At 40.4% G+C, this 27932-nt stretch overlaps 1 protein-coding gene across 1 annotated transcript; it reads right to left on the bottom strand.

Moving 5' to 3' along the window:
- Positions 1 to 1432: 1432 nt before the first annotated feature.
- emc2 (ER membrane protein complex subunit 2) lies at positions 1433 to 19982 on the bottom strand. Its single transcript, XM_053881457.1, has 11 exons — positions 19917 to 19982; positions 19224 to 19337; positions 17216 to 17280; positions 15949 to 16034; positions 14586 to 14643; positions 11830 to 11915; positions 11423 to 11482; positions 7465 to 7546; positions 7155 to 7265; positions 5415 to 5519; positions 1433 to 1868 (listed from the first exon to the last, which is right to left on the bottom strand). Exons 1-11 carry the CDS (start codon positions 19954 to 19956, stop codon positions 1782 to 1784), a joined length of 894 nt encoding a protein of 297 aa, XP_053737432.1. The 5' UTR covers positions 19957 to 19982; the 3' UTR covers positions 1433 to 1781.
- Positions 19983 to 27932: the final 7950 nt, after the last annotated feature.

Genomic DNA, 27932 nt, shown 5'->3' with positions numbered 1-27932 from the left:
AGGAACTCTTCATGATCGACCATATGAAGGAATCCCTCAAAAATGACTGTAATCCTTGTATATAAAACACTGAAAAACAGACTGATGACAAGGCAGGATACCTTTTGCAACTCTATTACTGATATGAACCTTTAAAAAAAACTGCATGGCCATCTGCAACACACTAAAAAGGTGGACAGAATTTAACACACAGTTCAGACATTTAAAACTGAACAGCATCAACAGTATGTCAAAACTTTGCAGATCCAGGAACATTCAGACGTGTTTTGAAAATTATGTACACATATATTAAAATACAATTATTATATATAGGTGTCTCCATCTATCCATTTGTAAACAGAATAAATGGAAGGACATATTTCTATAAAACTTTCAGAGTTGGGTGACAATTGACTTGGAAGGTGGTCTATTAGTGCGTTTGGATTTATAGCGGCAAATAGTCTGTGTCTGTCTTCTGTATTCAGTTTGGTCTTGTTTTTGGACACGACTTCTTCAAGTCTTGTTCTCTTGGTTGTAGTCTAGCTCTTCTATGCTACTACTACTCCTGGTGATTCCTCTTCAGCATTGTTACATTATCCAGACTACAGATGGCACTGTTGCCTCAGTGGGGCTCCACGCAGACGCCATCAACTCATGATGGAGTCCCATCACAGTCATTGACAAGTCTGTAAAACCGGTATACAAGTGACCTCAGCAAGTCCAGACGCACCAACATGGTCGGCTCAGACCCACTCAGCACTGAGTGAGTCTCTTAAAACATGTTTTGTGGGTCTTGGTTCTAGAAATGATGGCAAGGGGGTCTATGACCACAGATTTCATATGTATATTGTGGTGATCTGAACTGGTGTCTGGAATTCATATTAACAATATATAGATCAGGTCTTACACCCACAATTGTGAGGTGGTCTGTATGTGTTTGCAAAATAGCTGTCAGAGACAATCCAAATTTTACAACAAACTAATAATTGCAGGACTAAATGAGAGACTAGAACTGCTGTTTCACGGGCTACAAAAGACGTCTGAGCCATTTAAGGTTTGTAGTTTTTACACTTGACTGAAAATCTCTGCCGACCACATCTTCTGTCAAGCTCGGGGGACATCCCAGAATTCCTCACAGCCAGACTAGCCCATTCTGAGACTGTGAGCCCTGGGGTGATGTGCTCTATATCAGCATGTTGAGAACAACATACCTTTGTTTTTGACACCAAAAAAAAGTTCCCGTGGTGAGGTTGGTAACGTGTGAAAGCCTGTACTTTGCGAAGGATCTCTGACAACACACACACACACACTTGTCCTCAGACTCTTCTTTCTAATTAAAAAGGAGGACCTCTGAAATGCTTTGGCGATGACATCACAAAACAGTGGCATCACCCATTCTTCTCCGGAAGCCACCACTAAAACGAAATAAGAGGATTGTCCTTCCTTTGACACTTCAAATAAGACTTTTATTAAGACATTTGGAAATGATTTCAAACAAAAATGTGCCTCTAGAGACAAGATCAGGGAAACAGTGGAGGACTGTGTGCAGAGAGTTGCGACCTTCACAGCTCTTCATAAATAGTATTTACTGTACACGTCATCTGTCCCAAACATGACTACGAGGAGTCTCACATTGTCATTAGTCGTATCAGGACATGGAGGAGGGTCAAAACAACAGTATGTACAACATGAGGGTCTGTTGGATGGCTTCTTGTGCTGCAGGACATTTCTGAAATCATAGTTGTGTGTGACGGAGACAAACAGAAAGGGATTAGTGAGCACGGGAAGGTGTGAACACACGTCTACGACATGGTGATCTGCATGGACTCCAGCATCTCCTCGACAGCTTTCACCGAGCACTTGTTCTCCTTGGACCCCCGACCGGCCAGCTGCATGTCAGAGAAAGAAGAAAGATGATCAGTTCAATCTGCCCCCGAAAAGCTCAGTGAAATGACAAGGCTTTCAAAAGCGCTTGGACCCACATCACAGGCAAATGGTTCAGGTTAAAATCTGCACAACCGGATGCACACATAATCCCGGCAGAATTGATAATAAAGAGGTCATGCGAAGTAAAATAAACCCTTTAAGCGGAGGACTTTTTCAGCCAATTGTTGCATAAGTGCCATTTTAGTCATCTATTTGTGTGCGAGCTTAGAGACCGGATGCTCACGATTAGTTCATGGCCTCCAGTACAGGAGCAAATAACACCCCGCTCTCATTTCAGATCCATGTCCACTGGGTCGAGCAGGAAGTGATGATGACCCACATACAGTACGTACACGCTCTGTTGTGGCCCCGATAATCTTCCTTACGCATTTCCTTAAGCGTTCCTTACCAAAATGCCGAAGACAAAGGCAACTTCCCTGACCTTGGGCACAGAACCAGGGATATTATAATTTGTCGGCCCAATTAACCTGACTTCACCCACGGTTACGGCCAGAAATAAATCTTTCTGGAACAACTTTCTAGTCTGCACACAAATTGGGTGACATCGCCGGTGACTTGTCACCAAGTACCTCCCTCATGATATCACTAGCTGCCTCCACAGTTCTGATGCATCTACATGTTCCTGTGCCTTTACAAAGGGCTGGAGAATAAACCCAGGCTATGAATGAACCCATCTAAACACCCACAAAGTTTGGAAGAAAAACGGGGAGACATACAATATAAGGAGGTGGTCACTGCTTGTTGAGTAATAACCAGTGTGAACACACTTGTTTAGAGTGTAACACAGAACACAGTTGGTGTATTGTCTTCAGCCGTTTTACTGCTATTCATTGATAGAGACTTGGAAAAACCTGTGAACAGTAGCCTTAATGTAGCCGGTACACTGTTTCAATGGCAAAAGTTTTTTCCCTTCGTCCCTTGCCAAGCTTCCTTGGCTAAGGTGTTCAACTGGCTGCATCATTTCCAAGTGTGAGTCATTCCTCTAGATTTAGAGTCTTGTGTGTGTGTGTTTGTGAGTGCGGCGGGTCGTCTGTAATGATCAGTGCGTTTCATTGCTGTGCAGCCTAATGCGCCATTACCCCAGGCCCGGTAGTCAATTATCTCTTGAGCCTGAGGTGAGACCACCACATTAACTCCTACTGTTGGAGAACAGGGCAGGAGCCGACCAGACAGCTCTGCATCTATTTGGAGCTGCTGATAATGGAGCAGTGAGGCAGCAGGCCCTCGCAGCTCAAGACAAAGGACGGAACGGAGAACCTGTTTACGAGGCTACGCTGAAGCATGAGGGTTTCAACCTTCCTGTGCCTTGAAGCGCACAACTCTGAGTTCTTCTGCACGTCAACTGGACCCCCTTATTAATTCCTCTTTTGCTGCCGTGACCTCTCGCTGACGTCTGCTCCCACCTGTCCACCTTTTTCTCACACTGAGGTATGACAATCACCAGGTCTGGAGGGGCTAATAAAAGCGGACGACTGACACGAGAAACTCTTTTAAGGGGCCATCAATCAGCCAGCACGAGCCGCGGCAGCCTGTAGCTGCCCGACAGAGCCCACAGTGACACTCCTTCCTACAATGCCTTTCAAGTTATTGAACTGGAGGTGAGGAGGAAAATGAGTTGGAAACATTAATGAGTGCACATGTGGGAAGGATTACCTGTACATATTTATATTTCAATCGTCTGTCGAGGACAGAGGTGCCACTGACTTATGGGTCTCATTAACATCCAGGTTTCCTCTTACAGGGCGTTATGATCGAGCCACTGGACCTTCACAGACACCATGGATCACAGGAGGTGGAATCACTGTAGCTCAACAAGAGGTGTTGACCGCTAAATGGGTTGTTCTGGATCCAGTGAAGCACAAAAAAACTCTGCACAACCTGTGGTTGCTTTCAGTGCACCTGCTTTGTCACAGTAAAAACTGCTTTGGGGCCAAAACAAATGAGAGATTCTAGCATACGTCACTGTGAAAAGAGACGCTGAACTGAAACATTCAATACGTTCCCACTTTGTTTGACATGACACCATTTCTGGTAGCAATCGGACAATCTCTGAGGTCTGATCTAGTTGGCAGCTTCTTCTCTTTACCCATCCAAAGACGTCCTCAGACTGACCCCTCACTTGCTTTATTGAGATGTTTGCTTGGCTCCGAATTAGATTTTCCCTTCTCACACTTTGACCTTCTCCTCATCTTGAGGCCCTGTCTGTGATAAAAGCTGGCACTTTGACGTGTACATTTTGTTCCGGCTCGGATCAAAGACAGACAGTGACAGGAAAGGTGAGGTCAGCCAGTGTCTCGGTCAAAACAGAGAAATATGACGGACTTCTGCTGATTAACCTAAGACACGACGTTGTCTTCAGAGGCTGTGATGAATCTAAACCTCATTTGAACTCAGAAGCTCAAAGCTCTCCAATGATGCCTCTTCAAAAGCAGTAAGGGAAAACATCAAATCACCATGAAGTTATTCACACGCAAGTTTTTTTTCCGTCAGTCATCGTCTCAGCTCTCAACACGTGAAATGTGCGCATCAGGCGGTTGGTGAATGTGGTGAGACGAAGGCTTTAGAACCTCAGCATGGTGCCGCTCTCTAAACAGGACCCACACATGTTGAGAAAGAAACCTCTTATTACATGTGCAACGATTGATGCTTAAATATGGCTCTGTCAGCCAGACAAGTCTTTCAAAGTGTGAGGTGTCAACACCATCTTTTTTTTTTGAGGTTCCACATTTACATCTCCAAATTGTTTAGGAAATATATAACTGATTGGATAGAGGAGAATATCCAGCGCTAAGCCTAGCAGAGTCACTGCTTTGGAAGTTCGCAAGTTTTCCAACATGAAGAGATGGAAGAGCTTTTAAGGTCAGAACTCATGTAAACATTGATGTGCAGCACATATCTGGAGATGATACTGGACATCAATAAACCTGTAATTGCATAGGAATTCTGACACACTCTTCCTAATTTAATGCAGCTCATATATACACATGCAATTTTACTTGGCTTCCCTCCTCATCCTAATATAAGCAAACCCAAAGATTAACCAAACAATGACCAAATCACCCGAATGCATTTCTTGGACTACTCTTAGCTTCTTCTTTGGAGAGCCTGGACTCATTTTAACACAACTGTAAATAGACAAACTTTACTCCTATATCTCCAGGCTTGGTAGTGGTTTGGAGGAATCAACTTGTGGTTCATCTGTGGAGTCAGGATGTAGAATTAAATCATGGCAGACGTTGCGGCCTTAAGTCAACACATTAACAGAAAACGTAGCCAGAGACAGTGGAAGACACAGGGTTGTTGTTTTAACACTGAGAGTCAGTGGCGTCCTTCTGGATTACTGCACATGCACAGGTCGTGACTTCTTTAAAGACACACACAAAGAAGGTCTAAGGGTGGTGTGCTAAAACAACAGGTGGACTGCTCAGTGGACCTGGGTCAGTGGGAAAAAAAGTGTAGTTCAGGTGATGAAAGGTAAATTTCCTCACCTTATATGCTCTGTTTATTTGGTTGGCAGCCCAAGCAGCGTACTTTATGTTGTCTTTCTTCACCTTGGCACTAACTTTGGGGCTGGCAGCGATGTGACTTGCAGACTGGCAGGGAAAAGAAGAGAAGAGGAGGCAGGAGATGGTCTTCAGTGAGAACTTGGTGAGAGAGCAATAAAAAACATAATTGAGATGAATGTGCAACCACTTTCACCATCTCCCACTCTACTAGTCATTGTGGCAGAATGAAGAGAGAAAACAGACCTTGGCCTGATGACACAGAAGAAATCATTTATAGAGAGGAAAAAGTGAGTGTTTTAATGCTTCATACGTAAATTGTCACTTAACAGGGCCTAATTTCTCCAGCACCATCGACTCCCATCAATGAAAGGACCTTGTGTGTCTGAAAAAGGTCTTGCATCCAGCGAGAAGCGCCCCGTGAATCACTGTCAGACTGCCCTGACAGCTCCACTCCAAACCACAAATCCCATGTCTTTCCCATGTTCCTGCCGTCAGCTCCTCAGAGCAAACCCCAGAGGGCTTACCCTGCCTGCGTATCATAGTCCTCCCGATTAAAATGGTGAAACTCTAACTACAGACCAATCAACCTGCTCTGTTTTTTTGGCTCTGGAGTCTTTTCTTGTCCGAGCAGTTGCCTGATTTCTTATTTTCTTACTCAAACCTCAAACTGAAATGATGTCAACTCAGACAGGCAATCCCTGAATAACAGTGTGCAGTTTATAGTGGGGAATCCCCACGCTAGTGTCGTGGAGTAACTAACCCGCAGCCCAACTGTGGTCAGTGCTGCCAGGACTTGTGCTAAAGTGCCTAAGCCGGTGAGAGATGATGGGTTTCCTGCCCTCTCGCTGAACTTCTTGCACCTGACAAGGTCTGGACCATTAAGGCACACTGACAATCTGCAAAACACCACCTCGGCTTGATCTGTGACTGATAAAGAATAAACTCCTACCTGAAATAGCCATTAAAATCCCAAGTGCGGCTGGATGCCTTGTCAGGAAATTGTGCAGGGTCTGCTCTGTCTCCAGGCTAACTTGAAATTGAACAGAAGCAGAGTCTCCGGCTTGACCCAGCCCTGTTCCTTCTGTACTCGCGGCGTACACTTGAGAGCGGTTTCAGACGCCCCGCTGCCGTTATAAAGTGTTTGGACTGCCTGAGGAATCCCAGTGCAGCACAGAGGAAAACACAGGGTCCTTCTATGTTAGACTAACTTCCCCTCTGCACCGTTTTATTCCATGAGCTGCTTCGTTTGTGTTTATATGTCAGGTTTCACTTACATATGATGCATTGGTGGCCTCAGACAACATCCTGTTTAAACAAATATCTAAATTGGAGGCCTGCTCGCCGAGACTACAATCAAATTGGCACCTGGCTGGGACATTTGCCAGCAACAAAAATGCTTCAGTTTTCATACGCTCACTTGATCACACACACACCCCCTCACTCTTTTTGTCATATTGTTCCGTTTTGACTTCATGACTTTATTCCTTTTCAAGACGTAAAAATAACAAGCGTTCTCACCAGAGTGGTGTGATTACTGAAATGAGGAGTTCCCGAAGGGGGAGACTTTCCATGTCGGAGTTCACCAACTGAGTCAGCACGAGGGTGACCTAAGTGGTCCTCAAAACACACAAGCTCACACACGCCACTCTCAACCTTGACAAACCACATGATTATAAAAGATTTGTTTTCGCTCTCCACTTCACGTTCATAGGTGGTACTTACCATGTATAGTCCAAACAGTGCCCTCATGTTTCGGTTGTTCAGCCGCAGAGCCTGGGCAAAATACTTTCTTGACAGCTCCAAGTTCTCAAGGCCGCCTTGAGTGTATTTCACCTGTTCAACACATACCTTAGTTAGCAGTGACCAAGGGGAGTGATACTACGTCAATATCAGTAGATGATAAGAAATACTCGGAATTATGCAAATATTTTCCATGACATTTGCCATGAAAAAGGGGCTCTATTTGGAGTTTACATTCCTTCAACAGCACGTCTCGGTGCTCGCTGGTGGGACGTCCAATGTGGATACCTACCTCAGCGTACTGCTCACAGTACAAGTGATTGTGGGGATTGGTCATCATCAGCTCTTCCAGACAAAACGCAGCTTTTCCATAGCTGTGGAACACACAACGAAAACAGTGAGTCGATTGATACAGCTGTGGATGTGTCGTCATTTAGCTCGCTGAACTGTGAAGCGCAACAACTACGCTCAATTAAATTCCAGAGACATGTACGAACTGAAAGTTGCGGTGGCTACGGTTAACCTGAAATGCAATTTTGCAGAAATGTCCCCCGCCCCCAACTCCTTTTTTTTCGAACATACTTCACACTTTTTGATAATTTAGAGGTTTAGGAGACTTGGGTTTTACAGACATTAGTGCGGTGTAAAGCAATAATACCACCTCCATTGACATTAATCATTCTCTACATTATGTTCACGATACAAATGGATAGCAAGTAAATAATGGTCTTGAGATGAGCATTACGGGATCAGCTGGTTCCTATACACAATGAGATCACTTCTCAGCAGTATACTGCAGCATTGTTGACCTCATGCATAACCTGCTTCACTTCTAATATGATTTTCTGTCATGAACACACACACACACACACACACACACACACACACACACACACACACACACACACACACACACACACACACACACACACACACACACACACACACACACACACACACACACACACACACACACACACACACACACACACACACACACACACACACACACACACACACACACACTTTCAAAGTGTGAGACCTGAAGATACTCAACATCTGCATAACAATCTGACAAAATACAGCTCAACACACTTTAATACCATGAAAGGAAAAATAAAAGGTTGCATTTATTAGAGCCTCTCAAACACCACTCAAAATTAATGAGATACAAATGGACCACGGATCACTAATAATAGAAGTCTATCAGCAAGGAACAAATATGGGTATTTTTATTGTCCTCATGGAAATCATTCGCAGCTCCCTTCAATGGATGCATGTTACATAAGCTCTCTTTAAAGTGCATTTCATTTCTTTCCTAAGTAATTATAATGCATAAACTAAACAGAAATCATATTTTATTTTGGCCAAAAAAATTGGTCACTAACTTCCATGAGGTCTCAGTGTTTGTCTCTCTACTAGATCAGGTCATTTCAGCACCCTTGCTTTTGCAATCAGTTAATTTGTGTGTGCTCTATAATCTGGAAAAGAACTTTCACGATTGAAGTTTTCAAGGTATTTAAGTTACACCATAACATATTTGAAAGTAAAAGGAGAGTAAAAGCACCAAAACAGCTGCGAACCAGCCTACCACTGGAAAACAAACTCTTGGACAAGCTAAGGTTGTTGGCAGTGATGTAAGAAAAAGGTCAGGTTTTACGTTTTAGGAGAATCTTATCAGAAACCCCACATGAATACAAACAACTGTGCTTGCGTCAAAAGGCATCATGGAAAGCAGTGGGTGCCACAACATGAAGGCATTCATTTAATGTGTGCCAAAGCGAATAGCTGAAGATTACCGGTATCGAAGGGGAAAGAAGGTGGGGACTGAGGGAAAAAAAAAAAAGAAATAAACAGGGGGAAGGGGCTGCATATAGAGATCAGAGGGCCTGAAAAGGTTGGGGGCTGCTTACAATTACCACTTCCTTTTCATAAAGACTTTCAGATGTGCTGGTGCAGTGGCCCTGGCCAGCACTAGAGCCTGTTCCATTAGAAATCAACAAGAACATTGCACCCTGGCCAGACACTTACCTCTTCGACTCAGAGGAATCTAACCCCACCATCACCAAGCTATTCCCCATGGCTGTTCCAAAGCTCTCGAAATACCACGGATCTTGAGCAAGGCTCAAGTCACCATTATGAGAGAGACTATAAGAGTCATGTTTGTTTCTTTTGGAGGACAGCAAAACCATCAGCGGAGAATTTCCCCTCATTCTAACACCACATTCTGACTCCATATGAGACAAAAATGGATTCAGACAGCAAAAAGTGCGTTTTAAAACAAAAAAAAAGAAATATTAGCATATACCTCCTCCTCCTAAAAAAGCACAAGGTATTTCATTTATAAACAATTCATGATTATCTTGTTTATATTAATTGATGCTACAACCATGTAAATGGTCCCAAAGAGTCGGCAGGTTCTGTATGTGATGGTAAGGGTGTTGGACCACAAGGGGGAGTTTACTTATCTGCCCCACTTCTCCATCAGTTTGTTTTCTCTGGCAAAGAAAGGCACCACCACCTTCTCCTGGGAATTTCGCAGCAAGTGCTCTCCCTCTGCCTCGCTGCTTCCTATCCCTATCCAAATGAAAGAGCAATGATAATGCAGGACAATCCGGAAGAGGTGGAGGAGGGGAAACCAGGAGTTAGTTACCCAAAAAAAGATGAAAAAATAAAGAAATTGACACACCCTTAGATAAGAGGATGTGGGAGTGAATAGTGTGATATTGGAAGTGCCTGGATAAGCTGGCAATAATCCGCTCACACCAGGATTTCCTCTCACAACTACTGCAATAAAGACTCTCGAACAAAAGCAAGAAATTTCCAATAAGTAGCCTTCACACCATGCTAGACATTCCTGCTGCCATTGGCTTTGCACCCGAGCAACCACACAGTCGCACACACACATTTGAAACTAAAGTTCAACTGCTCCATGACAGGACAAAATCATTTTTTACAGGGCTCATCTGTCTGCCCTTTCTCCTTGGCAACTGAGACATCAGTGGTAGCCCAATGGGTCTTTGAGCTCCTATAACTAAGAGACACAAGCTTAGTGCTGAAATCCTATTAATCTACTCTCCTGTGACAAACACAGACAGGGCTTTTTTTCTTATCCCTGGCTGAGGTTTAGTATCACCCAGGCGCCTCTCCTTTGTGGCAAAAATACACCCCTCAGTAGATCAAGCCATCAAGACTTGAGATCCCTCTCATATTGACACATACAAAACACACAAAAATATGCACCAGGTACACAATTATCATCTGTATTGATCTGTTTGCAAAATGATTCAAAAATGGAAAAAAAGTATTTCAACGGAATTCTCATAAAACATTAATAACGGGATATATAACGAAAATGGAATTGCATACAGAGATTATAGTATGCCATCTGAATCCAAGAACCATTTGACAAACTTGTTTGTGAAGTTTGAGAATGTTACTGCCACCTGCTGTCCACAGATTAAATCTTAAGTTGATTCTTAGGTCTACTTCACTTATTTCAATCATTCATAAATATAATGTTGCAGTACAACATACAATACGATGTTGCAGTTTAAAAAAAGAAAAAAAAAATCACCATATGAGTAGAAATGAGTGGCTGGATGGGGCTGAGCTCTGCTTGCTTTTCTATTAAAAAGATTTTTGGTTCTTCTTTATGCCTACAAAATAAAACAAAATGCCCTCATATAATAAGGAAACACCACCAAAAGGAACACAAAAGCAAACTGAGGCTACAAAACCCTCATTCAAAAACAGGCTTGGTTTAGTTCAGCTTGGGGAATTGGTTGAGCGCATTAGAGTCCTTCAAATGAACTGGTAAAGCATAAAGTCTGATGGTTCACAGCAATTTCCTGGTGTCCATAAAGCACAACCAAAGTGATGACATCATTCCATCATGTTTACTTTAGAAGTGGTTAAAGGGAGAAGACCAAAGTTATTGGCAATTTCCTGTGTTTTTCTATATTAACTTCTGAAATCACTGCTATTATGAAGTAATCCTTGTATGCCAGTAGCGACTGTCAAATTGAAACTCAATTCGACCCTGCATCATTTTGCTTTATTAGCTATTGTTTTACTGCACAAGAAAAATGCAAGAACTTAAACTACCATGACATTAGAGAGCAGAGACTCATTTGGTTCATGGTCCAAAATGACAACATCATCCTGAATGCATTTCATGCATCACAGACGAGTTCTCAAAGCACATCATATACTGTTGAGGTAAACTGAGAGGATAAAAGTGTATTTACTCATGTTCATTGATGTAGAGCTCAGACAGCTCATGCCAAGCTTCTTGGTCACCAACAAACCTGCCAAGACAAAACAATTCATTACACACCTACTAATGAAGTTGGTGGCACAATGCATTTATTTATGCAATAATTCGGAATAATAATTCTGAACTGTGTAACCAGACAGTCATTTGTCTGGAACACTTGATAAACAATTGCTTTTGAAATAGACAAAGTCAGGGACACAATGAGGTTCTAAATTAAAAGATGAAATTGTGTTTTTAGGCAGTCAAACACTGGGCAGAATTGAAAAGTTTTTTGGCATAGTTACCACTAGTTGTGCCAGGCCCATTGAGATGAAACCATTTTAATTAAAATAAAAGCCACTAAGGGAAAGCGGTTGACCCTCTTGTCGAAACACTCACTGTTCCAAATACTCATTGAGCTCCCTGATGGCTTCAACGCTCTTCCCCTGGGCCTTGAGTATGGAAATCTTTCGCTTTCTTGCTGCCTGGAGAAAAGAAAGTAAACAGGATTAGAGATTCCACTCAAAGTGTTTGTCTCAAGTGCATAATAGGAAATGTTTTGGGTTTAAGTGTCTTTCTGTGTGTGCTGTTCTCATCTTTTGGTTTGTAATGAATTACCACTTAAGAGCATGACCACAGCCTTCGAGGATCAAAATGTATCCTAAACTATAGTCTGAGCCTGTTAAAAAAACTAAATAAAAACCTATTGGAGACAGCCAGGGACAGTATCAAACGGGAGATAACGGTACACACATGTATGCGTAGTGAGTCAGTCTTCGGGAGGTAAAACGAACTCAGTGACTGAGATAAAGGGATGAGTCATCTCATCCGCAAGTGGGAAGCCTGGCACTCCATCCAAAACCTTAATGCCCATCTTCCTGTGGGCACGGCACGCACCGGACGAACTTGCATTAGGAGAAAATATTGTGTTTTGACGTTGAAAGTGGCCTTAAGTTACTTGAAGTCTCCCCAGTCTGAATTAGATTGAGTGGGATGGATAACCCTGCTATCACAAGAAATTCACTTGAATGCATCAACTCTTGGCCAGTGGACATGAGTGCCTTCGACACTGGGTAAGTGAACCTGTTGCGGTTCACTAGTCATTTGCACATTAAAATCATTTCTATCACATACTTTCCTTGAAATGCTGTCAGTTCAAACCTGTGGACCACAATATGTTGGAATAACATTTACTCTTAACAATAATAGACAAAGTATGGTTCAGTTCAGTACTTTATAATCTTTAGTGGTGTTAAATGTTGATGCTAAAGGCTTTTTTTTATCATATTTAACAAAGCTATGGTCTCAACATTGATGGTACAGAGTGATAGTGGTCTGCACATCACAGCACATTCCAAACCCAAGTTTATGGCAAAGAATCATGAAGCGAATCAAGCATAAATGTGAACAGGTTGTGTTTAAAAAGTAATCAGTAAATCTCACTGGAGAACGGCATTTTGAACCAGAGTTCAGAATGCTTCCACATTAGGGATCAGGGTGGTGGCAGGGATAAGAGATTAAAATATTTTTTCGACACTGCCATGGCACATAAGTGAAAAGAAAAAAAAAATCATTTTTGTTGATTCAACAATTTTGGTTAATGGACACCACATCTATTCCATAGCCTATAATTACAACAGCTCAGTTTCCAATCTCTGCATTGCTAGCTGGGATAGTTCACAAGTCTTGCTTGTGGTGGCAGATTTTCCACCAGATTTTAGGCACATCCCCAGCCTGGCTGGAGTACGTTGGAGCACATGAAGGGAAGCATTATATTCTCACGACAGGACAGGTGGCATAAATCATTGCCCAAGTCTTAACTGCTACACCCAGGTCAAAACGACCAAGAATTAGAGAATATCTAGGGAATGGAATTCAGGCGTGATTAAGTTATATAGTTCCATTACATATGAGTTTAATGTCAGGTTAAGGTGCCGCAAGCTACGTCTATTAATTGCCGCTCCCACACTTTATGGTAATAATGAGAAATCATTTATCGTTCGCTGAAGTATGGACTTTCATTCTCCAAAAAGCTTGAAGTTCAATAGGGAAGAAAATGATTCAAATGTCATCAATGCAAAAACATGAGTGAATAAGTGACATAAATTGAAACATTGAAAAAAAAGACCAATAAAACCAAAATTAACACTTTTAACACAATTAACATTTTGCTTCAGTCATTTCACCTAACACACCAGTGATAGTATTTATTTTCACAACTTTACTAGCAGTTATCATCCTGGAGACATTGTGAAACAGAAACCCAATGAAAGTTCTATTAAATCACACCAGCTATTTGCTGTGAAGACCAACTGGCAAAGGAAGCTTTAGAATTTCCAACAGCAACAACAGTATTCAAATAAAAGCTCATAGTGTTGAAGAGAGGCTGGGCCTAAAGCAAAACAGGAGGGAGCCTGTGTGGCTACCCATAATGCAAGGAATTAAATGGGTAAAAAATAAAAACAAAAATTGTGATTTTTCTCACATAGAATTCGTTCTGACAGAGATAAAAACTCACTCATTGTCAACTGTACCAAGATGATGATCTAATCCACATGAAAAGGGCTGCAGCTGAAGTGCCTGCACGACCACACCACTGAAGAGGTGCAACAGGGAGAACGTGTAGGTCCCACTAAAATTAAGTCAAAACCTCTTTTGAAAATGCTTTAAATAATCTTTTATGTGGCAATGTGCCCTTGTGTGAGTAATTTTGCGCATGAACATTTTGTTTCGGTTGCTCCAAAATTGGCAGAATAGTCACTTCTGGGTCCCTCTATTCATGATTTAATAAGATTGCATGCAGACAGCTTCAATGAAAGTAATTAAATAGCCACTTAGTGTAACCAGTGCAGCACCTGTAGAAAACAGAGATGGGCTGTACCTCAGTTAAGCCCTGTTCACATAAAATGGCAGTCTGACAGGTTTAATTTATCATAAACTTCAAAAGACTGGGCTTTATTGATGCGGTTCTTTCACCAAACATGCCTGTGACTTATAAGAACCATGAACCTCCAACAACGTCAGAGCCATGTCCCAGAATCGGATTCAGCGGTGTGGTTGATAGGCCGATACGTTACTCAAGACAAGAAGATCAAATGAAAACCAAAGTCAACACTTTATTGAAAAATAAAAGTACAAAAGGTAACAATTCCTACCGTGTTGGTGGGGTCATCTTGGAGAATGGCATCATAGTGTTTGTTTGCATCGTCATACCTGGACAAAAATGAAATGCAGTTGCTTAACTTGACTTAAAGGGGGGATAAGTGGGAATCAAGTGGAGCTCAAAGTAATCAGGTGTCTATAAACACTGAAACAGGTTTCTGTAATTGGAGTGAGACTATGCAGAAATTGAAAGTGATTTTCAGGAATAAACACTGAGGAAAGTTGGAGTTGTTTCTCACACAACTTAAACTAAGGGTCATCTATTATCGCTTCTCTCCAACGTCGTGATACTCAACACTGCACGCCTCAAACTGTCATCTTGATCCCACATAATTATGTTTGAACAAAGAGACTTATGAGATGTAAATATCAAATTGTAGTCAGTAAAACGAAATCTGGAGGATTTCAGTTCCCATGTAATGTCTAATTATGAGTTGAAGGGTAACTGTTTTTTTTTCTTTTAAGGTCATCTGTGACTTTTATCAGCTAGGGGTGGGGTTAAATAATCCAAATGTGACCCGCCCACAGCTGACAACAGACAGAAGCAACTCTGGTTCCCATTAGTCGACAGCAGCCCCACTTTTCCAGCCCAACTTCTTCCCTCACATTCACTTTATTACTCAGCCACACTTTGGGAGATTTCAGATGGCACCAGGCAACCACTCACGAGCCACTTTGATTTGCTTTATTTATTTAGGATCGGAGTGCATGTGTTGGTGTGCATGTGCGTCTTGGGGGAAGGCCTTGCTGTTTGAAGCCATATCATTCAAGTTTAGGGCTGTCTGCTGCCAATTAGATCCCAGTGTGCGTTTATTTAATCTGACAGCGCTGAAGCAATCACTCTCAATTATCACATAAACTCTGACATAACCGATAAACCAGCAATGGTGATTTGGAGGAGGGAGTTGTAAGCTCAGTAGTAAACTGAGACTGAACAACTCTGAGTTGCGATGCACACCCAATTATATTTTTTTAAATTCAAGCCACCACGCAGGGATGTGAAGAAGTCAGGACAAGAAAAACGAAACAAAAGAAATAGAAACCAGATACTGAGGGACCTTTGAATCGCATTGGAATACAACCACTTCCATCCTGGGACTCCCAAACCTTGACTAAAAAGGGCTACAGGACTACGCAGTACAAATTCCCGCTTACACTCTTTCACCATTCTTTCAAAATAGAACGTTAGGTTATCCAAAATAAACACAGCCAACCCCTCAAATACATTCCACACATCCATATATCAAGACAATTGGACCACTTAAAATCTGGCAGTTTGAACCTTCCAAACTTGCATAAGTGGGCATGTGTATTTTTGCACCTTCTGTCTCTGGAGGTTTGGGACTGCATGCTTACCTTTCCAAGGCTTCCAGTCTCATGCCTGTTAATCGCTTCACTCTGTGGCTATCTGGAAACTGCTTCCTCAGTTCCTGTAGACAGGTCTGCAAGGATGTGGGCAGAAATAGTGAGACTCATTATAGTTTGCTGTAACTACAATGCACTTGTGTGCTCTCTCAGAAATACAGAACATTTCTAAATCCAATGTTCAGGGTTTGGACTTCAGCAGGTGCTTGCTATGTTGAAGATAAAATGTGTCAGAAAAACATTATACTTCCCATGTATCTATAGTGTCTGGTGTAGGGCACTATGAATAGCTACTTTCAATAACACTGATAAAAAGTTAGTCCAACAGACAAAGTGCCTACATGAAGAGACTTAGGTCAACCAGCGTCAAGTGATAATTGTGTTTCACTTGCATCAAACTCAAAAACGCCATCATCGATTAATGAAATATGCTGAACACCCATCTGCTTGTCCCATATGAAGAGTTCCAGCTTGTAGATCTACAGGGGTTGGACAAAATAACAGAAACACCTTAAAGCTTTTTTAGTTTCCATTATTTTGTCCAACCCCCGTATGATCTTACTGGTTTGAGGCCTAAGCATCAACAACCACACCACCGTGCAGCCTCACTGCCATCATTTCCAAAGAACAAAAAACACAAGCACCACATGCCACTCAAATAACTGTCGGGCGAAGTAAAATAAAATCAAGAATAACAGTGATTACTGAAGACATTCTGTTCTAGTGGTGTAGTCTGCACAAGATCTCAATGGTTGCAGTGATTGTATCACATCATTTGTTTTGGTGGTTTGGAATGTGTTGTCATAATTGTAATTACATCTTTGGTGAAACTTTATCGAATTATCCCGAATCAGCCTGATTGGTTCATATAATTCAATATGCAATTGTATTTTTACTTCTACCATGTTTGTACTCTTTCACTGACCATTTGGCAAATTACTCAGCAATGAAATGTGCAGTCAAAAACGACACCATTAACCTGAGGACGGTGAATAAATCGAGACTGGAAAGACAGCTAAACTCAATAAATGATGGCCAATCTCAGCAAACACATTAAACATGCTTTGCCATTCATTTGCTACACCCTTTATTTCAAACTCAAAGTGTTTTTCCAAAGCGCAGATGGAGAAATACCACCCCGCCAAATAAAAAATCTAATTTGCACATTTGGCAGTGAAGAAGCTGCAAAGCACTGTGAAAGACCAGACGATTGCTTTCTAGCTTCTGGGTGTGTGAGGCAGCTAGCTTAAAAACTTACCAACGCCAAGTCATCGCGACTGCAGTCCAGCGCTGCGATCATCACCTGCTCATAAATAATCCATACTGGGCACAAGAGAGAGAGAGAGGAGATGGTGTGTTAACTCTTGTCTGGCACCACCTTTAAACATGACCTCATGAACTCTACACTTCACAGAAGTCCTCAATAACTGCACAAAATGTTTCTTTGAGAAAGACAAATGTACATGCTCAAAACCGATATTCATCAAATAATAAAACTCTTTTTCTGTATAAAGATGATTGAAAGTGTTGGAGGCAACTAGACAAAAGAGTAGCGGTCTTATATTTATCAAAAGCAGTAGTCTGTGTCCTCTCTCAAATCTCTGGAGACCATGTACCTAAACCAGCCCAGAGTTGCCCCTGTTCATGTCTATGTATTTCAGACCTCCAGTGTCCTTCTTAAGGTACTCATTCCACACACTAGTCAATCATGTTATTCCAAACGACTTTGAATTTGACACCTCAACTCCAACTTCTTCTTCTACACCTCTACTTCCATGAGCCACTGACACACTTGAGGCAATTTTGTGGTTTAACAGAGTGGATAAGTGAAATCTTTTCATCAACAATTATCATCTGCGTGCGATATTAACCTCACACAATAACCAATTCTCTTATCATTAAGCAAAGCTAAATTATTGCTCTGTATTTATTTGAAATTTTCAATTCAATTTCTCCAACATTGTCTTAACACAGGCACATTCTTTCTTTGTGTACTTTTATTCGGCAGTGAAACTGGTGACAATTTGGGAACGTATATCAAATACAAGAGCATCCCGACACTAAGCCAAGAGGAACACCCTGGTTAATTGAAATAGAAACTCAGCAGAAAAGTGACTTGCTCATCCAAAGCAAACAATTGCTGACAGTTTTCCTCAACTATTATTATCTTAGCTTAATCTTATATAATTGCCATCTCATTTTAGGGACATTTTAACAGCCAGTTTCCAGAAAACCAAGTCATGACAAGTGTTTATCCTTGACCATATGAATCATAATGACTTGGAAAAAGATTGTGTAGCAGGGCGAGGAGGGCTATTCAGGGAAACCATGACCTTAGTGAAAGGTGAACACTGCAATTTTGAAAGTGGATTATTCAAGAACATGTTGTCATCAAGTATTACAGGTTATAAAAGGATAAAAAAAAAATCAGAACAATACAATTTTGTATGTGACTAAGTTCCGTAATTTTTAGACTACAAGCCATAACTTTTTCCAAACATTCTGAACATTGGCGAAGCACTGTCATTTCATTGGTCTGATGCAATGTGTCTAATTATATTGGCAGCAAGATGCGCATTCACAACATTGCCAGTTTGGGTTTTTTTTTTAATCATCAGACGGCACAGTCACACCTGCGGCCTTTAACCAGTGTGGCTGATGGTTTAGTAACACAATTATCACGTTGTTTATATTACATAATCACCAGCAAAAAATAAAATCTGTGATATAGGATAACAATGTTCAGTTTAACCAATTTAAAACAAGTGTGATCGGACATCTTACATTCATATATACCACTGATCGTATTTTTTCTTCTGCCTAATTTTGCATGGATATTGTGTTGTTATGTTCATAATGTACTGTATAACAGTAGCAGCACATGTTCAAAAATATATAACTGTGTATGCGGTGTTTCCCCAAGATTTTTTTCAGGCTCAGTGGAACAAAAAAATAAACAGAACCTTTTAAGATGAGGCACATTCACAGTAAGTTCAAAAGGTCACTACCTTTGAAGTAGATAAGTAAGAGAGCCTCAATGAGGTGACCTGAGTTACTGCTTGGATTAGAAGCAAGTCATGCCATAGCACAACAATGATAATTCAAAATCCTTCTCCTTCAGGGTCTGAGAATGGCAGCAGAACCATAAGCATTTATCTTCGCTGACAACAATCAATAATTATCACAATTTTTCTTCAAAAGTGAAACACTACTGTATAGACGCACGCTGCATCACCAGATGCATTCATCGAGGCAAAACTACTTACTGTCATCTCCCAGTTTGGATGCATGGTCACTGATGAGTTCTTCACCAACGTCGACAATTTGTTCACTATTTCTACTGTTATCTTCTCTCCATTTTCGCAGTTTGTCTCTCATCTCTGTGGACAAGATTAGGTGATAACATTGTACGATATGATCTCACGACTGTAGTAGAGCAATAGGAATACTAGGCATTGCCGAGTGATCGTTTAACAAGAATGACACGAGGGTAACACGCCATCTTTAAACGAATAATATTCCTCATAATTCAATTATTATTAACTCGCTGCAATGTAGCCCTTTTTCATGAGTAACGCGTCTCCCTCAAGGGCAGATGTCACCAGCACGATAGCATTAGCTTTAGCCGTGGTTAGCCTTAACTCAAGAGAAAGAAAAAGAAGAAGAAATCTAAGAGTAGTAGCAAATTTAGACTATGACTGATGGCTTTCCCAAGGGCCATCACGCACGTCATCAAAAACGACGGCTAATACACAGTAACTTACATTTAAAGGAATTATTACACATGCATACAGCGCTAACCACAAGAATTAGCAGCTAGCGCTTTTGTCGTAGTGCGTGTTAAATTGGAGTGTTTTCAGAGTTATTCAGCGAGGTCCATGCACTTTTTAGCTCAAATCATATACAAGCATACGCGTTTGAAAGCAAACGAAGTGATAGACCTCTTCTTTTTGTCTTACCTTCCCAGCCAACATCATACATCTCAGACACCGACGCCATCTTTTCTCTTTTGACAACATGCCGTGTCTACGTCATTGCTTTTACGAGACGGGGCGTGTCCTCCCTCATACATGTCAATAAATACGTATTTAAAATGATATATTTTCCCTTTTATGGGGGCGGGGGGGGCATGAGGGTTTGAACTTAAAAGTTTGTGGAATCCACGAAACCGTCCGTGGTATGTGAATTTATATGGCATAAGAGATGCACTTTGATTAAATAAAGTAAAAAAAAAGAATCAGAATGAGAATCAGAATGAGAATATAATTTATTGACATGGTCAGTGGGGGTTCCGCCAACTAGGAAATAAAAATAAAAATAAAAATAAAAATAAAAATAAAAATAAAAATTACCCACAAACAACAAAGGCTGTTCACAAATTTAACAGTCTGAAATGACTGCAAGCCCATGAAAATCATTCCAGTCGCAACATTATTAAATGTGCTTTCTCTGATGTTTCTGCGGATGCAGTGATGAATTGATCTTGCAGAATCCTGACTGACAAAATTGGATTCATCATGCTCCATTGCAAGGTAGAGACAAATGAAGTGCATTCCTGTAATGACTGGTAGACACCAGGTCCAACTCCGACATTTATGATTCACATGATGTCCTTATCATGTTCAATTTCCATTTTAATTCACTCCTCTTCCCAACTCTTTGGTAGGACAGTCAGTTGAGACTTACACAAATTAGTTTCCTTCACAAATATGCTTTCCAGGCACGTCTACAGTTTTATTCTGATTTCCCTTAGGAGCCTCTGTGGATCTCATCTCTTGCAGCGGAGGCTTGCACGCTTCTCGCTTACCACATTACATACTTGTTGATGAGGGCTCGAGCACAAACTTGCTTACGGAGACATTTTAGATATCTGATGTCATATACAGTGCTGCCCGCCATCGAGATGACTGTTATTTATACTTTGTTGATGTACTATACAGAAGGAAAACAAGAATATTCTTTGCCTGATTGATATTGATACAGTAAAACTTTCCAGGATCATCACTTATATGCAAGTGCACAAAGGAACGATAAAATGTCATCATCTCTCTCGAAAACCAATGCAAATAATAGTGCAGTGTACAGTTTAAGTTACGCTCAGTTTTTGGCAGTCAGTGCACTTGTAATTTTCAAGTCTGCACATGGCAGTCGGTTGATATGTGGTTTGGTTTTTGCTGGAACACCAAATACCAAAGCAACCACATTAAAAAAAGTCATACACTGTCCTCTGGGTTGGGGGTTTCCCCTCCTTGCCAAGGTGCCACTGAAGGCCAAGGCCCTAATGATGACCAGCAATAAACACCATGCAGCGGACCACACTCTCTGGGGCTGCAGGACACAATAGTTAAATTGCCCTCTGAACAAGCTGTTTCAATCTCTGGGAGAATTGCGATTGAAAATGTGTTCCTCCCATCATACTGCCTTGAATTTGAGATGTTTAAATGCATCAGATAAATGGCGTCTTTAATTAAAACTGAATGGCAGCATATAGTTCCACTCTGTGTCAACATATAGGCCACTGGAAGCCACAATTACAACAGGTATTTGCAGAAATAAATCTTCCTGCAAAAACACATTTTCATGTCACACACATACATTCATAGTTGGCAAAGTCTAAAATGAACAGCTACCCACTCAAAGCTGAGGTACGACTGAGGTGCTCTTTGTGGTTTAGAATGGGCTCCTGTTACATTTAGATTTATTTTTGGTTGGTGTTTTACATGCAGTTGTGGAAAATGAAGACAGATGCAGTTAGCAACAACGTTTGGACCAAATCCTTTTGTGCCAGCGGCAGTGTGTTTACTTTGAAATCTGATTAGGTTCCCTGTCTGACCAAGTTGCTTTCACCTCGGCCAGTATAACGCTGTACAGATGATTTCACTAAGCTTTGCCTCTGATGGACTCACTCCGTTACACCTTTTGACCTCACCCACAGCCCTAGTAGGAGGCGACCGAGAATGAAATCATGCCACAACAAAATTAGACATGCTCTTCTTCTCTGTCTCAAGGCCGAGAATCAGTGTTTTTACTGCATTATTGTCAAAATGTATTTCAAGAAAGCAATACAAATAATAATTCAAAATTATTTTGGAATGAACAAGCAGAGGAGAGAAGAAAAAGATGATGAATCGAACAGTTAAGTTTAGTTGAGAGAAACCAACAAATTAGATTCTAATAAAATCCTAATATTTCTTCATAACTTCTATGGTCTTGAAATTAACATTACAACTCAGAAAAAGGCTGTTGAATCTTTTGGGGTTTTTTTTTCAAGTTGAGCAGTTGAGCAAAATATCCAGACAGACAGATCTTTGGCTGTGAAATAGTGTTGTGGCGGAGGAACACAATTGCGAATACAATGGTGCACTAAGATCATATTTGTTGCTTTAAATCTGCCTCACACCTTATTTGTCCATCCATTGTTTTAAGAGATGTGCACATGCAATGTAATCAGTGCATCGCAACAGAGAACATACAATTTCAGTTCAAAGCTACATGTTAAAAGATTATTTTCAAATCACTTCTCAACTATATATCACATCAATTTGGGCAACCAAATATTGGCCTTTTTCAATTATTGGGACATTTTCAAAATAACAGAACCTTATATTACACTTAAATAGCAGTAGAGTTTTTTAAAATGATTTATTTTTTGTGTGCTCAAAAATATCATACCAAAAATGTAAACAGCACTCCAAAAACTGAGCCAATTTTTAAAGCCTGTAACCGAAGTGCATAACTGTTAAGTTCATATTTCACTTTTCTCTTCTGCTAAGAATGGCCAGGACCACAATCTTGGAGATAACTCCATGTTCTCAATAATGTCAGGCTTTCAAAGAAAATTGCAGAGGCAATGCGAAGTTATGCATGACAAGCAACTCACTAACAGTTGAGGAATTATTGATTGATAGCCACATTTCTAGACTGTCATGTTGTTGTTTTGAAACTATCACGTTTGCGCTTTCCCTTTCAGTCTTCAGCCGTTGTATGCTGATGTTAAGTTTGTATTGTTCTCTGGCCCATGGTCCGGTGAAACAACCTTCATCCCCTTGCTTTTGACTTCCCAAAGTGCTTGGTCAGCACTGTGCTCTCGAACAGAAGCGTGGGTGGCTGATTTATAAGCAGAACATAAGCACACCATGTGAGGTTAAATATATCTAGAAGAGAAAGAAAAGTCATTGAAATTCATATGAGATGCTGAAATTCTGATTCTGTGTCAAGATGCAAAGCTCTGCAGAATCAAGCCGAGAGTCATTTGTCTTTGGCTCCTATCGATTTTATATTTTGACATGTGAAGCCGGCAGTGGGTGTCTTTGGCAGTGTCATCTTCTCTCCCTCTCTTGGATATGTGCATTGACCAAGAACAGGGAACGGAGCGCTGAGGTTTTTCATGGAATATTTGGCACGTCACTCTGACACCTTTTGAGTTTATTCCATTATATCTGACGAATATGTTTGACAAGACGTGCACATAGAACTATGAAAAACCTTTGTTCATGCCCAAATGTGTCTGACATATTCTCTGTTGAGAACGAGGGTATCAATGGCGCCCAAAACCAGCAGAGCCTGCAGTGGCTTCATCCAACCAAGCAAACACACTTTGATAGACAGGGACCTAAATGGTTGATGACGGCTTGAGTTTACTTCACTTCCTTGGCCTTTGCTTGAAGTTTTCGTAAGCTCTCAGTCCAGTTCTCCTCATCCGTTACTGTCAGACTTGCGTACAACATACAGTAATAATTGTCTTCTTGACCTATTGCAAACTGGAATGAAAGAGTACAAAACGACTTAAACAGAGCCAAGAAAAAATATGGCGTCTGCGAGAAGCTAGTCGATCAAACCAAGCTCAGTCCTGGTATTTTGTCAGTGAATAATTGATATGAATTATGAATAGATTTTTCAGGACCTGTCTTACAATTTCAGACATAATCTGATTTGACTTGCTGCATTGGTTTAATTTGATCCTGATCTTCATTTTTAATGTCTTGTGGTATGCGAGTATGTAGAATTCTGGAGTGCTGGACAAAGATATGTGTTCCTGGTTTTCATCTTTAAGAGCATGGGGAACACTGCACTGTAGTCCTATAATCCTCCCATAATTTCTACACCTACACCTACCAAAGTAAGGCAAGACCACTGCTCTGTTTCAGAAAAAAATACGAGGTTCCAGAGGTCACCTGAGCTAGTTGAGAGACAGACACTGCTGGTCATGTTTAGAGCCAGAAATGGTCTTCGACCGCATCATCTACGAAGACTGTCTAAACCAGAGGTGGGCAATTAAATCTCCTAAAGGGCCACATGAAAAACTATAACAGTTGTGAGGGGCCATCATCGAAAGAAAGACAGCGATGACTACAAAACATGATGGGAAAATATCCCAAATATATACTTCAGTAACAAGGACAAAGTCCACCTACGAAGATGAAGTGTAAGTTGGGATATTAAGAAGTGTAAATATGCCATGAAACCTATTGAAATATTTCATTTTATGTCCACTTAATTTCAGTATAAAGCAATTATGGACCAGTTGTTCAAGATAAAAGACAATTTATTTTAAAATATATTTTCAGTAATACTTCAATGTATTTTTAGGAACAAGAAAAACAAAAATGCCCAATGAAAAGAAGAAAATGTAAGTCTTAAAACAAGAACATGCTATATTTACTGCTGAAGTGGTGGTTGTGACTAAAAGAGAAAGAACTAAAGAAGGCAGTAAAATTAGGATATACTAGTTACAGTTTTAGTCTGACGTCAAATGGGCCACAAAAATACAGGCACCGGGCCGTATATGGCCCCCAGGCCGCACTTTGCCCAGGTCTGGTCTAAACTGACTCCTAATGAAGAGGAGCAGAGAAGAGCACGGGACTTATACCAACAATATGCTAAAATCACACCAAGAAAAATGTATACTGCAATAGTCGGAGTGAGAATGTGGAACTGACAAAGGAAATGAAAAACCTAAGCAAAGATGAGGATCAGTCAGAAGCAAGTGACAAGTTACGTAACACATAATTGACACACAACATAAAGGACATGGCATAGACACATGCGTTTTAAACATAACTACTCTACTGAAAATATTGACAAAGAGTTGTTCCTTTTCAATCTCTCTAGTAATGTGATATAATCCAAAGGAACGTAAATGGTGAATTTTCTTTCATCCTTTTTCAGTTCCTTTCATTTTTTCAAAAGAATTTTAAGACATTTGATTACTATTATTAGCTTTTTTTTGCCAGCCTGGACAAAACCAGACCATGAGTAGTTGCTGCTTCAGGATTCTTACTGCAACTAGTTAGGAGAAAGCTTTTGAGGGAGTCTGTCATCATTGTTCTTCTATGGACCTTCTATGACCATGACTTGGAAGTCATTTTGTAAAGAAGATAATAATGAAAAAAATGTTGCTCAAAGGTAACACATACTGTGGGTAAAGGAGTTATTACTGCAACCTCACAGGAGGTTGTGGGTTCAATTCCAGCTGAAGGCAATTCGCTTCTCTCTCGGAGTTACTGGGATAGACTTCGGTTAGGGAATATGTGGAAGAAACCGAACGAAATAATTAGTTACAGAAGGGATCTGTGATTGAAATTGAAAAAAAAAAAATGAATAGTGTATTTAATTTCTGTTTATTTATGCGAACCTTGGAAGTTTTATGCATGAAGGGTAAGCCACAGTGGTGATGAAATGGACTCAGGGTTTCACTTTTTGTCTGATTTAATTGGTGAAGAAACCTTATCATTAAATCTGTGCCATAATTTGTCTTGGCTTTTAAATGTGTTTTTTCAACCAAAGTTGATCTTATAAGGCTCTGTTGATGAACAGGGCTATGCTTCACCAGTGACATGGACTTTGACTGACCAAGTGTATTCAAATCATGTGGCAAACCCTTATAAAGGTCACCACACAGCTATCAGAAACCCAACTGAATGCTTCTTCTTAACCGCTACAAGAATGTCATCTGTCATACTGCCATGCGCAGTCAAGAAACCCAGCCCAGATGGTTGTGCCATGATTGCAACATAACTTCATGGACATTTTAGGCAGTTTTATTGTACTAGTCTGACTTTAAAACAAAGCGATCGCTTTACTCCAAATTTGTAACTTTTTCTTCGATGAGATTGTGTCAGTCTCAAATTGAAAAAAAAAAAAAAAAAAAATATATATATATATATATATATATATATAAGCATAGCTTTTGTATCAAATAATATAAAATAAAAGCATTTAAGCTGATCAAGTGTCTTGTAAGAAGACACAGATTATTTAGCTAAACACAAGCTCAAGTCTTGTGGGCGTAAATCTATCTAGCGAAGTCATTTTAAGTTTATTTATTTATTTTTTAAGTCATTGGATCAACATTGAATCGACTGGGAATATAAAGTACATCTAAACTGATGTCACGCCAATGGAGCGTGATGTGGTCACTAAGCTTGCCATTCTCTTTCCCGGCACACCAATCTCTCAGATCGAAAACACACTATAGAATCGCTGTCCTGCTTTTTCACAATAGATCCTAGTTAGATTGAAGAGCAAGGTTTTATATTCACAGTTGTATTTGAATTTAGTTCATGAGGACATTTGTCTTTTTCCATTAAAACCATCATGCTAGGGCTGACTGTCACATTTTTTCTTCTGCTCTATTTGTTTTTTATTACTGCTCAGTGGATTTGATAAGTTGTGTATTTTGTACTCATGTTCTCTGATGCTGACCGTTGTGTGTCTTGTTTAATTTATTTAGTGTCTTGTTTGTCTCTGTTTTCAGATTTTCTAACTTTAGTGGGTTCTTGTGTCCAACTCCCGGGTCAGTGACGTCCTTGTTTCTCCTTATTGCTTATTCATTTGGCTGTTTCATTTTACATCTGTTGTCTGAGTCTCTGTGCTCCACTGAACCTCAAACACGTTTTGTATGGATACTAGCATGATACACAGCATGTATAGGCAATCCATGAATAGGTGCTTGTTCATGCTATAAATGATCACTGAAAACAAATTTGCAAGTAACTATAAAAAAATAAATAAATCAATATGCCTTCCAAAAAATAAAACAAAACACTATGTTGCTTTTTTTTTCAATGCATTCTGGTTAAATTGATTGTCATGGTATTATATTTGCAAGTGTGCTTATTTCAAGTCCTGAATACATCTTTTTCTATTTATCTATCTAAAAGCTACAGCTTTTAGACAGATAAATAAAGGGGTGAAGAGTTAAGTGAAGGAAGTAGATAGCTGTACCATTGTGTATGGTTTAGGGACAGGGAACTTAAGTAGATAAGTCCAAAACAACAGTCAGAATATAAGTCACTGTTATGGTTTTCCATTGGACTACATTATGAGCCATAAATCAAATAACATAACTAGAGATGCTTCAACTGAGGGAAAAAGTTTTCTTTGCTTTTTTTTTTGCTGTCACAGTTCCTAAGGCAGCGGTGCTGGAATCAAACAGGAAAGCAGCAGCTGGCCATGGTGAATGGTGTCTATTTATGACTCATTTCTACCTGCCACCAGCCTGCAAGGACAAATGTGGAGTAGTGTGAGAAAGCCCAAAGGTAACAAGGAGAGAACTGTTTCAGGATACAAGACAGTGTCATGTGGTTGTCAGGAAAACCAGCGGCCAGCGAAACCTTTTGAGATGGGCCATTTAATAACTGCCATCGGCCGTGGTTGAGTGTGTATGGGTGACACATGGGCACCGTGGAAATATGAAATTGAACGGCAAAGACATTTCTGCTTGTGGAAAGTGCAATTATTGGATTGTTTTCATTAAAATTTAGTGGGCTGGTCAGAGGAAGTTCATTATTATCATTATTAAATTGCCATTAAATTATTTCAAAAAGAAACCTCGCTTATTTATACAGCAGCCTATTTGAGAAATTTGGAGGCTGGAGGGAAAAAAAATCATATTAAATACTGCAACAAATAGCCTCTTTATTTGGCTTATGAATGACATACCATACTGTAATATTATTAAATAAAAGCAAACG

The sequence above is a fragment of the Synchiropus splendidus genome, chromosome 12, assembly GCF_027744825.2.
Source record: "Synchiropus splendidus isolate RoL2022-P1 chromosome 12, RoL_Sspl_1.0, whole genome shotgun sequence".
NCBI classification, from domain to species: Eukaryota; Metazoa; Chordata; class Actinopteri; order Syngnathiformes; family Callionymidae; genus Synchiropus; species Synchiropus splendidus.
This window is presented reverse-complemented; position numbering and strand designations above follow the sequence as displayed.